A 17912-nucleotide genomic window follows, 5' to 3' on the forward strand; every position below is an offset into this window, starting at 1 on the left:
TCAGGAGTTCAGTGAATATTTGTTATAATATTCACCTCTTTCAGCTTTCTTTTTGGTTAGTTTGTCTAAGCATTTGTCAATCTTGTTTGTCTTTTCAAAAAAGCAACTGTTTCATTGCTCCTCTTTTTTTTTTTTTTTTTTTTGAATGAGGGTTTCTCTATGTAGCCCTGACTGTCCTGGAACTAACTCCTTCTGTAGACCAGGCTGACCTTGAACGTGGAGATCCGATTGTCTCTGCCTCTCAAGTGTTGGAATTAAAGTCATGCACCACCACCAGCCAGCTCATTGATCCTCTTACAGTCTTTATTTCATTAATTTCTACCCTATTCTACTTTTTCTTTTTATTTCTACCTACTAATTTTGTTTGGCTTTTTCTTTTTGTTTCTAAGCCCTATTAAGATATCTATTGGAGAGTTCTCTTTACTTATGAATGTAGGCATTCATCTCAATAAGCTTACCTCTTCTGCCTTTGCTGTATGCCAAAAATCCTAATAAATTGTGGTTTTATTTTCAGTTGATTCTAGGATTTCTTTAATTTTTAGAAACTTACTTTATATATAGCAAATATAATTTGTATATTCAATCTCCATGTGTTTGTGTGGCATCTTTGCTTTCTCATGATACAAATTTTGTTCCATTATGATAAATAAGACACAAGAAATTATTTTTTAAAGATGTATTTTATTTCATTTATATGTACTTATGGGTGTGTCTGTGGGTGTGTATATGCACATGTATGTCCCTCCACAGATTCCAGAAGAAGGTGTTGGATCTCTTGGAACTAGAGTTACAGGGGTTTATGAACTATTTGACATGAACTTTAACATTGTGCTGTTTCTTGATTTGGGAACTTTTCTCCTATAACTTCATTGAATAAATTTTCAGTCCCTTTAGCCTATTCTTTTTGGGTCCTTCTGTACCATAGATTGGTTGACCTGGTCTCTTAATAGTGCACTAGAATGTTGTTTTCGTTATTTCTGGATTTTGTTTTCTTTATTTTTATTTGAATATAGATTTCCCACCTTTGTCATCAATTCCTGATAGCTTTTCTTCAGTTTTTATTTGACTGATTTGAGTTTTCCTTTTTAATATCTTTTTTGGCTGAATTTTTTATTCAAGTACTGAAGTTCTAGTCCAAGTTGTTGAATTTTTTTGTACAAGTATCATATTGGCATCTTGACTCATTTGAACCATTTTATTAATACTGTGTGTGTTGCAAGCACATGAATATGAGAGTATGAGCATGTGTGCAGAAGCCAAGAGTGGGGTGTCATGTGTCTTCCTCTATCGCTCTTTGCCTTACTTCTCTGAAACGGGGTCTTTCACTGAACTAGAAGCTCCCAAGTGTACCTCTGCTCCCCAGTCCTGGGGTGTGCAGCCATGCTTGGCTTTTCATGTGGGCACCAAGGGTTCTTGGTAACTCAGGTCTTTATGGTTACAAAACAGTGCCATTTCAACAGACCCCCACTGATGATGTTTTAAAGCAGAGTTTTGAAATATTTCTGACTTTTTAACTATTTCAAAATTTTTAGGTTCAGTTATTCAAGAGTTGCAAACTCTTAGAGGAGTCGCACTACTCTTAGAGGAGTCACACTACTCTGTATTTTCATGTTTATGATTCAGGTTACACATCTGTTGAGACGGCATTACTTTTTTTAGTGAATTCCTGAGCAGCCTTCTCTTACGGCTCCACTCATAGGGGAAAAAGAACTGTAATAATGCATTAACACCAAATAGGTCATTTATAAAAATACAGCTAAAAGGGGACTGAAGAGATGGCTCAATGTTTCAAAACATGGACTGTTCTTCCAGAAGAATCGGTTTTCAGCATCCATGTTCAGGAGCTCATAATTAATTGCCGGTAAATTTGCTTCCTGGGTATCCAATGCCTCTGACCTCTGCACGCCTACACTTATATGCATACACCCACACACGTTCACATAATTCAAAATAAGTCATTAATAGAAATTAAAGTCATTTACTACATCGTAAGTGACAGTAGAAAAGGAAATAGTAAAAATAATGTAGAGTAAAAGTATGAATTTAAAAATTAGTAAAGGCAAAATAATAATGAATGAATTAAAGGAGAGGGTAAAGAGAAAGGAATGAAACAAGAGTTAATGAAAAGAAAAAGAGACAGGATGTGAGAGGAACAGATAGCAGCATTTTTAAAAATCAGATTACAAAATATAGGGAAAAACTGGATAAAGAGGAACAGAAACAAAAGAAACACTACAACATCAGAAAAAGAAAAATATAAAGATGTATAAAATGTTATAAAGAGTAAAATCAAAGAAAGGAGAATGGCAGAAAGAAAGAATGAATGAAAAATGAATGGCTGATTTAGACATGCTCTTTTCTGTGTCCTCTGGGAGGAGAGTTGGCATTGAAGTCCCCAAAGTCAGCCATTAATTGTATAATTCTGTTGATTTCTGTAAAGTGTGATGAGTTGTTTTGTTTTTATCCTGTTTGCTGTCAGAATTTTTTATTTACTTACTATTTCAAACAACATTTTATCTATATGTATTTATCCTGGTTGAGATTTGTTGAGCTGTGTCATATAGACTTGGTTTTGATCAGTCAAGTGTGGAGGTTTTCAGTCATCAGGGAGCAGGAAGATCTAGTCAGGGGAAAAATAGAGGAGAGCAAGAAAAAAAGATACTATAATAGAGGGAGCCAATATAAGTTTAAAGAGAAATCTGGCACTAGGGAAATGTCCAAGATCTAAAGGTTGGACCCCAACTAACAATCTAAGCAATAGTCAAGAGGCTCCCTCTATTAAGGTATCTCTTTTCTTGCTCTCCTCTATTCTTCCCCTGACTCAATCTTCCTGCTCCCTCGTGTCCTCCTCTCCCCTCCTCTTCTCCCCTTCTCTTTCTCCTAGCTCCATCTCCCCTCCCCCCATGCTACCAATTAGCTCAGGAGACCTTGTCCCTTTCCCCTTCTCCTGGGGACCATGTATGTCTCTCTCTTAAGGTTCTCCTTGTTTCCTAGCTTCTCTGGCGGTGTGGACTGTAGGCTGGTTGGAAATTCGGAGCCCAGCAAGTTAAAGCACCAGAAAGCTCACCATTCTCATTAAGACCCATGCTTTTTTTCAGTCATTGCTCACTTGGAGAAAATTTAAAGTTCTGAAAGAAACTAGTTTTGACAAATTTTCTTTGCTTTTTGAAGAAGTGAATCTTCAGTGATTTTTCATCCAATGTTCCAGAAGTATATCTCAGTCTGCCTGTGCTTTTAACTATTGTGTACATATCCTGGTATTTGATATGTAAACATGGTCTGTATACATTTATTGGCAGTCATGACAGTCCACTCTTTGATTTCATTGAGAGCTGCTTGCGAAATAAACACGAAATGGTTATTTATGAAGCTGCTTCTGCAATTATTCACCTTCCTAACTGCACTGCAAGAGAGTTGGCGCCTGCTGTCTCAGGTTAGTTGTATTTGCTAGCTGTCCTCTGTTTATGTTCTTACACTTTTTAAATCAATGGGTCTACAGAGTAGTTATTAAGAGTGTTGTTTAGGACTGAGAATGCTCAGTAAGTAAAGATGGTTGCTAATGAAAACTTTAATGTTTAGAAAACACACTTGCCTTCTCAACTAGCACTGCTTCTCTTATTTAAATTCAAATATTAATTGGGATATTAATTCTTGGAGAGGAAAAGCAAATCCTGCTTTCTATTAAAGTTTTTGTAACTGAACAAGCAGTGGTCTTTTTCTGTTTTTGTTGATGTTTTTGTTCACATGGAGATTTGATGATGTGATCTAATTTCCTGATACTATGAACGTAATCATTAGACATGTAATTTTCAGCTATATGGTGAACAGGATGCACAGTGACTTTTCTCTCTCCCTTTTTCCAGTTCTTCAGCTTTTCTGTAGCTCTCCTAAACCAGCCTTGAGATATGCAGCTGTGAGGACCTTGAACAAAGTAGGTATCACAATTTGTATGTTTAGTTCAAAAACATTAAATACAAAGCATTTGGATTTCTCTTCAAGCTTAGCATATATGATGTATGGGCTTCACATCTGTAGCACCTTATTTGTACTTGGGTTCTTAGTTGTAGCCATTTATACTGTTAGTTCATGGAGGATTACAATTCTTTTCTGACTTCTGAGTATGTTGTGTTCAAGTGTTATACTGCTCAATATAGAGTCCATTCACAAGTTCATTAAAATTAAATAAGGGAGCCAGATGGTGTTGGTGTGCACCTTTAATCCCAGCACTTAGGAGGCAGAAACAAGCAGATCTCTGTGAGTTTGAGGTCAGCCTGGTCTACAGAGTGAGTTCTAGGACAGCCTCCAAAGCTACAGAGAAATCCTGTCTTGAAAAAAGAAAAAAAAAAAGCAAAAGATTAAGTAAGGGATTCAATTCCGTAGTCATTATTATCATACTACCTATGCTATAGCCACTTGTAGTTAATGAAAATCATAGAAAAATGTGCTAACATTTAACAGTTTAATCAATTCCTTACCTCTAATCTTAATAGAAGTTGTGTCTTAGAATTCACATGTTTATGAATTTTAGAGAGGTTATATAATGTGATGCTACTTCTTAAATTAACTCCAGTGGGCTGAAGCAGCAGCATCTAACCATTAAAATATACAAAAGATTTCTACACAAAGCACGTGACTCTGTGCTACATGGATAAATGAAGACTTTTACATCAGGCTGGGTCATCTTTTCCTGTTGAATAAAGATCTGCAGAGTAGTTTCACATTTCCAGAATTAGGGGTAAGATACTCTGTGCCAATTTGGATTGACAGGGAGATGGAGCAGCATCAATGCAGAATGACAGATGTATTTTGGCAACTATTGATAATCCAGTTTGGCAGGAATTTGTTTAATGGCAGGGGTGTTTTAAAAGTGACAGAATATCTTTGTTGATCAACATTTACCATAATAGATCTTTTTCTCAGAGTTCTAATGTTTAGTGAATACTCAGACATATAAACTATAAGGAGACAATAGGCCACTTACAATAAAAGAGACTGATATTATTATTAAGGTTAGTTAATTACAAAGGAGAGTACTATGCTATATTGTTGTCATTACTAATTTATCAAGTGAAACCTTGTTAGTTAAAAAACAATTACTTTGGGCAAGGAGGAGTTGAGAAAGGTTGTCAGCTAGCCCAGGCTGGCCTGGAACTTGTTAAGTGGCCATAGATTATATTGAACTCCTGGTCCTTCTACCTTTAGTTCTCAAGAGCTAAGATCATATGCATTCACCACACCTGACCTAAAATGATTACTTTTGGCCTATACTGTTCCTTTAGATTGTCACTTACCTTAATTAAAGTGTAAGTTCTGGCCCTTATCAACAACAATGTACTTTGCTTTTTTTTTTTTTTTTTTTTTCTGGCCACCTTCTGCAAGGTGGCAATGAAGCACCCCTCTGCTGTTACTGCCTGCAACCTGGATTTAGAGAACTTAATCACAGACTCAAACAGAAGCATTGCTACCCTGGCCATTACTACATTGCTCAAAACAGGGAGTGAGAGCAGCGTGGACAGGCTTATGAAGCAGATATCTTCTTTTGTATCTGAAATCTCAGATGAATTCAAGGTAAGAATTTAAACAGGCTTTTTCTTGGTCTATGGCTTCCTTAGCAGTGTCTTTTGAGAAAGTCTTTATGTTTATGAAGTCTGCACTATCATCCTTTTCTTTCCTAGATATTGCTGTGTCCTACATAAATAGCTTGTATAAGCATTTTGTAAACTTATAAGCTTTTACAAACATTTATTCTAGATGTTTTATGACTTTAGCTTTTACATTTTGTTTTGTGACCACTTGAATTAATGTTTGTATAAGTTCAGTGTTTTCCTATACTCATACCCAGTTATTCCAGCATAACTGGTTAGAAGATTTCCTTTCCCTATTAGATTGCTTTGGCATCTGTCTTAGATAAGGTTTTATTGCTGTAAAGAAACACCATGACCATGGCAACTCTTATAAAGGAAAACATTTAATTGGGGCTCGCTTACAGTTTCAGAGGATTAGTCCATTATCATTATGGAGAGAAACACAGTGGCCTGCAGGCAGACATGGTGCTCGAGATGTAGCTGAGAGTTCTACATCTTGATCCACAGGCAGCAGGAGACTGTTTGCCACACTAGGCGTAGTTTGAGCATCGGAGACCTCAAAGCCCACCTCCACCATGACACACTTCAAAGGCCACACCTACTCTACTAAGGCCATGCCTCCTAAAAGTACCATTCCCTATGGACCAAGCACTCTCACACATGAGTCTGTGGGGGCCATACCTATTCAAACCACCACAGTATCCTTATTTGAAAATCAAATAATCAAATAGTCATTTACTACTAATGTGTAAAACTATTTTTCTTTCAATTTCTCCATATTTACTTGGTATCATGTGACCTTCATTGCCTATGTTGTTTGAAATTATCTGTATTAATAATAATATTCTGTATAAATGAAGAGGTTTCCTTATTTTGAATCCAAAGACCTTTCCTTCCTTTTTTCTTACCTTACTAAAACAGCTAGCACTTCAAATAAAGTGCTGAGTAGAACCAGTGACAGTGTATTAGAAATGATCAAAGGACAATAAGTTTTAGTGTAAAGAAAAAGAAAGACCATATCATTCTTTTTTAATGCTCAGCCATGTAGCACAAGGGACTGTTGCTCTCTACTTAGTATGAAAAAATAAACAAAAGTAGATGCTTTAAAACTTTGCAGTGTTATCAAAATTGTTTTGTAGCTGTTTGCCAAAATAAACCAGAATGGTAGAGAAAGTATATTGGTAAGGATAATGTTTTAGAATGGAAGTTGGCAAACTTCTCTAAATGACTATAAAATAAATACTTTAGATGATCCCGGTTCCTGAAATTATTTATATACATATTCTTTATTTTTATTCTTTATAATCCTTTAAAAACTCTAAAACCAGGCTGGGCGTTGGTGGCGCACGCCTTTAATCCCAGCACTCAGGAGGCAGAGGCAGGCAGATCTCTGAGTTCGAGGCCAGCCTGCTCTCCAGAGTGAGTGCCAGGATAGGCTCCAAAGCTACACAAAGAAACCCTGTCTCGAAAAACCAAAAAAAAAAAAACCATCATAGCTTTCAAATCCTACAAAAATAGGGTATAAATGTGGGATGATGGTATGTGCCTGAAATCCTAATACCTAGAAGGCTGGGGCAGAAGTATCATGAGTTTTGGCTAGCCTGAGCTACGTACAAGTTCTAGGGCATCCTGGGTCAATAATAAGACTCTTGTCTGAAACAACAATCAAGCAGAATGCAACCAGGATTGGGTAGTAATTTACTGACTTCAGTTTTAGAAAGTTAAAACACTTAGAAAGATTAAAAATTAAAGGACACTTAAAACTTGATTGCCAAGATATCACTCATTAGAAATATTGATTTATCCTTGTGTACAACTACTTGTAGAATTTTTAAAAAAATCTAATGACCAATAAAAGTGGATTTGTTGTTTTTTGTGTTTTTGTGTTTTCTTTTTGAGTCAGGTTCTTATTAGGTAGCTTGGGCTGGCCTTAGACTCACAGTCCTGCTACTCCAGCTTTCCAAGGGTAGAGATTATAGGTGCTACCATGCCTGACTGAAAAGAAACAAAAAAGAAGAGAGAATCCTACAGTTTCACTTTTTGAGCTGTGAGATGATTTCAGTTGTGTGCATTATTTATATTGGGCAAGTTACAAGTTCTATACAAAATGATAGCAGTCATGGAAATACCAAAGAGTAAACAAAACTTACATAGGTATAATGTTTGGGGGCTACATTAGGAAACTGAAGAAAAATAAGGAAGTGGTAAAGCTACTGGGAGAAGAATCATACCAAGGAAGGCTACAAAAGAAACAACCAGACAGGAAAGAGGTACATAAAAGAATTTAAGATTATGGAAATCTTTTAAACAGACTATGAAGTAAGTGTATAAACATTGTTTTTATAAACTTTGTTAAACATATACTTAAGTAAGTAGTCTGAAACATGCCATAAGAAAGTTAGAAAAGGATAATATTTTTAATTGTTAAGCTACATTCTTTAATCAGCAGGGTCTCTCCCTGTTACTAATTTTGCTAGCTTTTTAACCTTATAAAGCAAAATCTCATTAAGTTGTTTAAAGTTCAGTGTACTTTTCAGTATCATCAGTGATTTTCTCAAGTTTTTAGTTCCTGATTTCTGTGACTGCATGGAGTTTTAGAATAAAAAGTAGATCATAAAAATAAAAATAAACTTTAAAAAAGGGATTGATCTCAACTTACTATCAATGTCATTAGTTTTTTTATTATTTTCATTGGCTACATATTAAGTGTAGACCTTTACAATATTTCTCAAAAAATATTTTCCCACTCTTTAGTGCCTTCCAAAGGAAAGTTCTCTATACACATCCATGCATGGTTTCAGGAAGGAAATGAAGATGTGAAGTAAATTTTTTTTAATAGTTATATTTGTTTTTGTTTTTTGAGACAGGGTTTCTCTGTGTAACAGTCCTGGCTGTCCTGGAACTCACTCTGTAGACCAGACTGACCTGGAACTCACTGAGATCTGCCTGCCTCTGCCTCCCAAGTGCTGGGATTAAAGCTGTACACCACCACTGCCCAGCTGTGAAATAGATATTGTTGAGTAGCTTGATGATTCAAGGAAGTATTGTAAAGTCTGACTATATCAAATGCCATATCACCAAACACTTAGCAGTATAAATTTGCTACTGGATTTTCATGGCAAAAGCCCTGCTCTGGGAGTCCCAGCAATCTAGACTTGGCCCCCTGTCCTAGTATGTCAGTGAGAGGGCAATTAATCATAAAAAGCAGATAAAGGAGATTTAGTCAGTGTCACTGCATGGGGTTGGTTGTTGTCTCAAACTGGTTCTGAAAATGTTTCAGAGAACCCCTTAATGCTTGAGGGGATGAGCCAGTCCTCCTAACATGATGTTCCTGCCTGAGAATGATTTCATAATGGGCTCATCTGTCTTTGAAATTCTTCTGTTCCTAGAGTCCAAGATAAATACACGTTAAAGACATGACTGAAGACCTCTAGGACCCTTTTTGGAGGTTTGGAATGGGGTATTATAGTTAGTTATGAGATGTCTCGGTTACTGTTACCTTTGTGTATACAGCCTTAAAGGGGATGGGAATAGAGAGGTACAACACTTTTTATGCTCTTCTGGAGTGGATTGACATGCCTCTATGCAAATTAAGTGGGTGACTGGCCCAAAGTTAATGGAGATAGATAAAAGATAAAAAAGATACCAGGCTTTTATCTTGCTTTTAGTTTTGTAAACCCAAGTCAACGATTTTGAGCAAAAATAACTTTTAAGTATCTGTTATAGATCTGTATAACCATAATCATATATGAGATCCATTGTCCTCTTAGGAAAATAATAAAATGACTAATATGCATTCTGCTCTTTGTGTTTTTTTTATGGGGGTGAGGATAGATTAAGGGTGAAAGATGACTGACGTAAGATCACATTGGTATTAGCAGCACAACTGAAGCTCAAACCTGTATTTTCTTTTTATTTATTTATTTATTTATTTATTTATTTATTTATTTATTTAGAGGCAGGGTTCTCTGTGGAGCCCTGGTTATCCTGGAACTTACTTTGGAGACCAGGATGGTTTCAAACTCAGAGATCTGCCTGCCTCTACCTCCCTAGTGCTGGGATTAAAGGCGTGTGCACACCTGGATTGTATTTTCTAAAAATTTTAAATGTACTTCCCCAGCTTACATTCAGTGTTTATATCATTTTTACTAAGTCTTTTAAAATCTTTTTTTTTGTTTCCTGTCTTTAATTATTGATTCTTTCTGACATCTTTGATTTTAGATACTGTGTTGAATATGATAAAATGTTGTTAAAACATTAGCTTATCAAAATTAGATAATCACATAGAAAAAAGTAATTCATAACCCCTTCAACTCTACTATAGACAGAAATGAGTACTGTCTGGATTGTAGATTTGATTGTAAAAAGCAAAACAATAAGTAGGTTAAAAAAAAAAAGTGAGGGCATTCAAGTTTTAGGAAGTAACCCAGGCAATGGCAATAGCCTCTGTTGTTCTGTTTTGGAAGTCTGTTGGACACTGCCTACCTTGATAAAGATGAGGCAGACCCAAACTTGTATATATTAAGTAGAAGTATAAGTACAGTCATTTTGAAAAACTAATAGTATTTACTAATGCTGAATGAACCCATGCCCTGTGTTAGACCCAGCAGTTTTACTCCTAAGTATATTCCCTACAGAAACGCATGTACAAGACTCATTTTCAACCAGTTAATTTTGAAGGAATCTGTGTGGTTAAGAAAATGACCTCTAACCAGGTGGTAGTGACACATACCTTTAATCACAGCACTTGGGAGACAGAGGCAGGCAGATCTCTTAGTTCGAGACCAGGTTGGTCTAGAGATCCAGTTTCTGGACAGCCAGGACTATACAGCGAAACCCTATCTCGAAAAAAAAAAGAAGAGGAGGAGGAGGAGGGAAAAGTATTTTGAAGAGGAAAATTTTATAACTTACTAGATGTGTGACTGGCTGCCTCAGTTTCCTTGGCTATACCAAGGAAATAATAGTAATAATAATCCCATAGAGTTGTTGTGATGTATAAATGAAACAATAAAAAGCTAAGTGTGCCGTAGTGTTAACTGTTGCTGTTTTCTGTGTGTATAATATAGGAACTGTAATTACTCAAGGAGTGGTTGAGTATTTTCCATATTATTTGGGTTAATTATTTTATTTTAGTGCAGTTACGATAAATGTTTTAAAGTATAAATAAACTAATTTCTGCTTGCTTTCAGTTTTAGTATTGCCCCTCCCATTTTAATCATTTCATTTTTGATACATAGGACATTCACAGAAGTATTGATGTATTCAGTAGAGTATCACTCCTCTTGTATCTCCTCCCATAACTCCTTATAAGACTTTATTTGCTTGCATATTTATCTTTAGTACATTTTTTTGTAATTGTTTTTATTAATTCAAATTAGAAACAAGCTTGCTTCACGTGTCAGTCCCTCCTCCTTCTCCCTCCCCTCCCCCCCAATCCTTCCCCCAACCTCCCATCTGCCCCCCACCCCATCCACCCTCCACTCCCCAGGCTGGGTAGGGCCCTCAACAGGTGGGGGCTTCCCAAAGTCCACCACATCATCCTCGGCCGGGCCTACGCCCTCCCCCATGTGTCCAGGCTGAGACATGGGATGGGCTCTCAAAGTCCCTTCTTACACCAGGGAAAAATACTAATCCACTACCAGGGGCCCTCTAGAGTGCAGAGGCCTCCTCATTGACATCCATGTTCAGGGGTCTGGATAAGTCCTGTGCTGGCCTCCCAGACAGTATTTGGGGTCCATGTGCTCCCCCTTGTTCAGGCCAGATGTTTCTGTGGGATTCACCAGCCTGATACCGACAACTTTGATCTGCATTCCTCCCTCTCTGCAACTAAGTTCCAGAGTTCAGTTCAGGGTATTCTGTGGATGTCTGCCTCTGCTTCCATCAGCCAGTGGATGAGGGCTCTAGGATGGCGTAAAAAGTAGTCATCAGTCTCATCATAGGGGAAGGGCATTTAGGGTAGCCTCTCCACCATTGCCTAGATTGTCAGTTGGTGTCATCCTTGTAGGTCTCTGGAAATCTCCCTAGTGCCAGATCTCTCCTCAGGAGTATAATGGCTCACTCTAATATGGTATCTCTCATCCTGCTCTCCTCTATACATGAATGTTTCTTGTTTTATTGTCCATCAAAGATAGCATACTGTTGTGTTCTTTTACAGTACTTTTAGTTTTCAACTTAAAAGGAAGTCATTCAAAGTTTTTGGAAGGAGATATGCTTCTTTTTTAATTTTCACCATTTTTTTTTTTTTTCAGATTTTTTGACACAGGGTTTCTCTGTGCCCTGGCTGCCCTGGAACTTGCTCTGTAGATCAGGCTGGCCTCAAATTCTCAGAGAGTCTTTATTTGTCTTTACAGCTGCATATTACCCCAGCAGTTGTGTGGAATGTAGCTTACTGAACTAGTCTCCTGTTTGGGTAGTGTGCAGTTATTTTGTACTTAGGAACAGTACTGCAATGGATACCTCGGGCATGTGTTTTTCAGAACATTAGATCTGTGTCCTCAAGGCATTTTTATGATGAAAGTTAAATATAATAAATATGTCTTTCATAGAGCATGCTAAATGTTGCCAGCAGTCTATAAAAGTATTATTTTCCCATAATCTTACCAGTAATGTGTGTTGAGCTATTGTAGTTTGCTTTTGAATGAGAAATGATGTTTCAGTATGCAGTTTTAATTTGAATTCTGTTTTTAATGAGGAAAATTAAACATCTTTCCCTTTTAAGATCACCATTTGCATAATGTTTGTATGCAAATATGCCTGTAGGCATGTGTAAAGGCCAGAGAAGGTTCACCAAGCTTAAGTGCCAGCCCTTTCCTCCTACCTCGTCTATTACCACACTCACCAAGCTGGCTTGTCCGCTGCTAGCCAGCTTCCCAGGGTTCTCCTGTTTCCTTCTCCCTTCTTCTAGAGGAGCACTGGGATTACAGATGCTCATGACTGTACACAGACTTGAGTCCTAGCATACGCATTCATCTGTCTCCCTAACATTTCTAGCCATCCTCTGCATTTCCAAAGGTCACGTAAGACCTCTTTATGAATTGTCTGTTGAGTTTTCCACCACTATTCCTATAGGATTTTGTCTTTGCTTCTTATCTTTTTAAAGACTTCTTGTTTGTCAAGGCTACAAACATGAAACAGTTTTCCATTTATCTCCTGTGTTAGAATGGGTTTTGTAATGCTCAAGTTTTGTTTTTGCTTTCTGTTTAGTTTGTTTTTTGTTGTTTTTTTTTTGTTTCGATATAGTTTTATTTGCCATTCTTACACTTTTATGTTTTACTCAAGTTCCATATATGCTTGTTTCTTCTTTTCTATAAATGGTTTACTTATTTGTACAACACTGCCACACAGTTTTTAATAAGCTTTGTTTACCCTGTTAGCATCTGTTAACTCCCCATTAAAGCTGTTTTTCTTTTCCTAGCTATGCTTGTTTTCCTTATCAAAATAAAGAAATTTTTATTGCCATTTTATTGGAATCATATTAAATGTATAAATTACTATAGAGGAAAACAGCTATCTTATTGATGTTGAAAAATTTTAACCAAGTACAAGGAATGTTTTTCAACTCCTTTGACTGTTGTGTGCTTTTCCACAGGTGGTGGTTGTGCAGGCAATTAGTGCTCTCTGTCAGAAGTACCCTCGAAAGCACAGTGTCATGATGACTTTCCTTTCGAACATGCTTCGAGATGATGTAGGTAGCAGACTCCCTATTTTACACACATGAAGCTGTTCTCTTACATTCCCTTGATTGCTGTTAAATACCATAGTGTTTTGTTGTTGTTGTTAAGTCACTTCCTCATGGTTTGCATTTTTATTTTTTTATTCTTTGAGAATTGTATACATATATTCAGTGTATTTTAATCATGTCCAACCCTCACTTCCCTTGCACTCAATCCAACTCAACCCAGGACCTCCCATTAGTATTTTAAAAGCATTTCTTTATCATATGTTAAATATATTTCTTTCTCATTTCTGTATGCCTCTCAAATACTGTACATAACTCCAATTGCTGTATTATCATGGCTATTTATTTTCTCACTTGAAGGAGAAAAAACTTTGTTATTATTGTTAAATAAAGGAAGTTAACTGAAATATAAGCATGAATCTTGAAGTACAAGTACTTCTTTAAAAAATTATTAAAATAGGGATGAGGTGATAAAAAATATAAGACACCCTGGGTCTAGATAAGCATTTCTCAAAAAAAAAAAAAAAATCCTTAGAATGGGATTGCAGTGGTAGTGCTGTTTGGGGTTGGGGTGGGGGCAGAAATCCTAAGAACAAATGGCAGTTTTATCTTCTCTTTTGTCAGGGAGGTTTTGAATACAAAAAAGCCATTGTGGACTGCATTATCAGCATTGTGGAAGAGAACCCTGAGAGTAAAGAAGCCGGCCTAGCCCACCTCTGTGAATTCATTGAGGACTGTGAACACACCGTTCTGGCTACTAAGATTCTACACTTACTGGGCAAAGAGGGCCCTAGAACTCCTGTCCCCTCTAAGTATATCAGATTCATTTTTAATAGAGTAGTCCTGGAGAATGAAGCTGTCAGAGCTGGTGAGTCATTAGAATACAAGTAGTGATGTAATGGCTGGTCTTTAAAAATATGTGATGTCAGAGGGCATCGATGAACGTGGGAAATGCAGTTACAGGTGTGATGTGACTTTGGAGGACACCCTGGGACTAGGTATACAGCTCTCCTTTGTGTTCCGACTTTCATGCAGATTTTTGCCTTGAATTGGAATCCTACAGTCCTTGCCTTTCAGTGTAACAGGAACACTATAGTGCTACCTCTCATTTTTTCACTAAACCAGTATATGGGATTTATGTATGGATGTGTCCATAGATACATTTTAAGTGATTCTAGTCTATGCCACTAATACAGGTAAATTATCCTGTAATCCTGTTTCACGTTAACTCCTGACCTTATATACTTGGTTTCCAGATAAACTCACAGAAACCGTCACTAGTTGCCTTCATGTGCTCTTTTTCCTATTTTCTTCTCAGCTCAATAAAATTTGACCCTCTCCTTTAAGTTTTTTTTCTCAAGTTACTTTTTAAAATTACATGTAAGTTAGTGGGAAAATCAGACTACTTGACAATTTTGATCTTAGTTCATGTCTCAACTTGATAAACTGTTTACTGGCTGCTTAAGGAAACTCTTCCTTTGGTTTTTATAGTGTACTCCAGTTTTCTGTCATCCCTTGGTCTATTTATAGTCTTTCTTTCTAGTACATTAATTGGCCATCCTTAGAATTGTCTTATCACTGTATACATTCTTCTGGATTGTGTTTTGGAGCTCTATTTGTAGGCATGGTTCTCCTGAATAAGAATGTCCACCATATACCCCATATGTAATGTGAAATTCAAACTAGTCCAAATTGAAATCTTTCCTTGATCCTCAGAAGGCAGGGATTTAGGTCACCCTGAAACCTCATCTGTTCCTCACCACAGGTCTGTCACTTTGGCCTCCTTAACTGGTTTCTTCATTCTCTTACCTTCTGTCATTGGGTACAGGTTTAGGCTTTCATTCATTCTGATCCCTAGCTGCTCTGCTTCTAGTGTCACAGATTGTTTGTTTGTTTGTTTGTTTGTGGAATATGAAGAGTGGGCATTAAAATAACACAAATTTGGGCTGGAAAGCTGACTCATCAGTTAAGGGTACTTACTGTTCTTGCCAAGGACCTGAAATTGGCTCTACCTGTAACTCTAGCTCCCAGGGGATCTGATACTTCTGGCCTTGCCAGCACCTACACTCTGCTGTGTGTGTGTGTGTGTGTACCTACCCAGAGGCATATACATTTTACATAATTAAGAATAATAAAAATATTTAAAAACAATCACAAATACATCCTATACCTATGTGAGATAATAAACCTTTAATTGAAACATTACGGTTGAGCTATGTGTGGTTTTTTTAGTTTATCTAGTCTCTCACTTTCACTCTCTAATGTGGCTCCAATTCTCAGCCTTTCTCATTCAAGACTAGTAAATACACTTTCTACTCTGGACACAGAACATTTATTTGTTTTTCTTTTTAATACTCTTACCTTGTCTCTTCCCTTTGGCTAAACTAACTATTCTACAAAATTAGCTGCAGTAGTGTCTCAATTCGTTGTTTGACCTAAGCCCCCATTTCTGTACTTACCTAGCATCTTGGATATAGTTTTGCTAGAGATTTACTAGGGTAAGACAGTCTCTTTCAAAGACCATGTCTTTTATCTTTGTATTCCTCAGCTTTTGCCACACTTCCAGTAAAATTTAGGTGAGCATTAAATCTTTGTTGAATGAAAAGAATGTTAGTAATAGCTTCTTGGCATTAGTTGTTTGAAATTTGAACTGAATCATGTCAGAGGGTATAGGAAGAGCTATAGGTAGGTGTCCTAGGGTAGAGACAGCTTACACAGTATGTATATGATTCACAATTCTGTTTATGCTTAAGTAATCAAGGAATTGCTAATGAAACAAGACTTTATTTCTACTGAATACTAGTTGTTTCTCATTTGCTTTTGGTTTTGGTTTATTTGTTTTTATTTTGTTTTTTAATACGTGGTCTTTGTATCCTAGGCTGGACTGAAACTCACTCTGTAGCCCAGGCTGGTCTTAGACTTTGAGTAATTTTCCTGCCTTGGGCTCACAAGTGTCTGATTTGTTTTGGGAATGCTTATTTCTTAACTCTGAGAAGTCAGTATTTATGTTGCTTCATTCTGTGTTTCACAACAGCTGCTGTAAGTGCTTTGGCTAAATTTGGAGCTCAGAATGAGAGCCTTCTCCCAAGCATCCTGGTCCTCTTACAAAGGTATATAAGAGAATGCCAGCTTTTGAAAGATAAAGATTCCATATAGCTAAGTAGTGAAAAACCTCATTGCCCTATTGTTAGACACACTGTAGGGCTAAGAGTAGAGCTAATAGAGCTAGTCAGGGGCAAATGCAGTTTTTCCTATTTCTGATAGTTATATATACACAAGATACATGTGAGATTTGAGATTTGGATTTCTTTTACATGATTTTGAGGGAGTAAGGTAAATATATGTACTTCAATTTGTACAGTAAACACTAACTTTAAAGAGAGGTTAAACAATTCATATGAAGAATTGAAGATAGCCTTTCATGATCTTCATAACTCCCTAGTTGTGAGGGAAAGTCCTTTTTAATATATATATATATATAATTTTTTTTTTTTTAGACGGGGTTTCTCTGTGTAGCTTTGGCGCCTATCCTGGCACTCGCTCTGGAGACCAGGCTGGCCTTGAACTCACAGAGATCCACCTGCCTTGCCTCTGCCTCCCGAGAGTGCTGGAATTAAAGGTGTGCACCACCAACGCCCGGCTTTAGCAAGTATTTTGTGATTGTATTTTATATTTAAAGCAATTAAGTCATAAGCCAAAGACTGACTAGTTTAAATGAAGCAGATTGCCATTTGAACAGTACTGAGTGCTAGTTTTCTTTGTCTCCGTAGCGTAACATTTCCATTTCTTAGTGTTAGAGAAGCTAAGTCTTTGTTGGGCTCTTGTAGTTACAGACTCTACATTATTATGTCATGTTACTGTGTTCTTCCTAGTGACTTCAGGCCTCCTAGTGTAGTAATTCTGACTTGCAATGGCATCTCTTTAGTACTTCATAACAGTTCAAAGAATCATGGAAAATTTAGGAGCCCTTGTTGGCTATTATTGAACTCTGCCATAAAAGTCATATCAGATAACCTCAACTGTGCTTTACAGGAACAGTGGTAAAACTGTTGGAAATCTTTGGGATATAGAAACATACCTATGCCATTCCTTCTGAACAGGTGTATGATGGATACTGATGATGAGGTACGGGACCGAGCTACCTTCTACCTGAATGTGCTACAGCAGAGACAGATGGCCCTGAATGCTACATATATCTTCAACGGTTAGTGCCTTAGTGTTATGGAGACATGACATAGCACTTCTGTTCAAATGGTCAAACCTATTTTATGGTGATTCACATATTAGCTGACTCCTTTAGGCAGTTGCATGGTTTTAATCTTTGAATGAAATTCCATTTCTAGGGAAACGTATATTCATGGAGGTATTTTCTAATTTGGTAATAGCAGTTCCTATGAAATAATATGTATTTTTTAAAGTATAAAAGGGTCCAAAAGAATATTGCTTATCTCTAGTTCTTCTTAGGTTCCCTCTTACATGATTCTCTCCAGTTTTGTTTTCTTCTGCTTTTCTTGTTCCCATATAGCTAAAATATTTGATTTTCTGAGAGATGCTTGCATTTTGTTGACTTTTTTAATGTTCTGCTCCCATGTTTCCATGAAAAAAATAAGGCAGCTTATAAGTGTATAAGGCAGTTTTATATAGTAATC

General features: G+C 36.9%; 1 protein-coding gene across 2 annotated transcripts in view; it reads left to right on the plus strand.

Moving 5' to 3' along the window:
* Copg2 (COPI coat complex subunit gamma 2) overlaps positions 1–17912 on the plus strand; it is a 114947-nt gene that overhangs the window by 62848 nt on the left and 34187 nt on the right. For both annotated transcript variants that reach the window (XM_027391601.2, XM_027391600.2), the window contains exons 10-16: positions 3300–3433; positions 3864–3931; positions 5380–5568; positions 13174–13269; positions 13888–14131; positions 16298–16373; positions 17364–17467. In XM_027391601.2, coding sequence (XP_027247402.1) covers positions 3300–3433; positions 3864–3931; positions 5380–5568; positions 13174–13269; positions 13888–14131; positions 16298–16373; positions 17364–17467 — 911 coding nt within the window. The remainder of the gene's footprint in view (positions 1–3299; positions 3434–3863; positions 3932–5379; positions 5569–13173; positions 13270–13887; positions 14132–16297; positions 16374–17363; positions 17468–17912) is intronic.

This window comes from Cricetulus griseus (genome assembly GCF_003668045.3).
Source record: "Cricetulus griseus strain 17A/GY chromosome 1 unlocalized genomic scaffold, alternate assembly CriGri-PICRH-1.0 chr1_0, whole genome shotgun sequence".
In the NCBI taxonomy this organism is placed as follows: domain Eukaryota; kingdom Metazoa; phylum Chordata; class Mammalia; order Rodentia; family Cricetidae; genus Cricetulus; species Cricetulus griseus.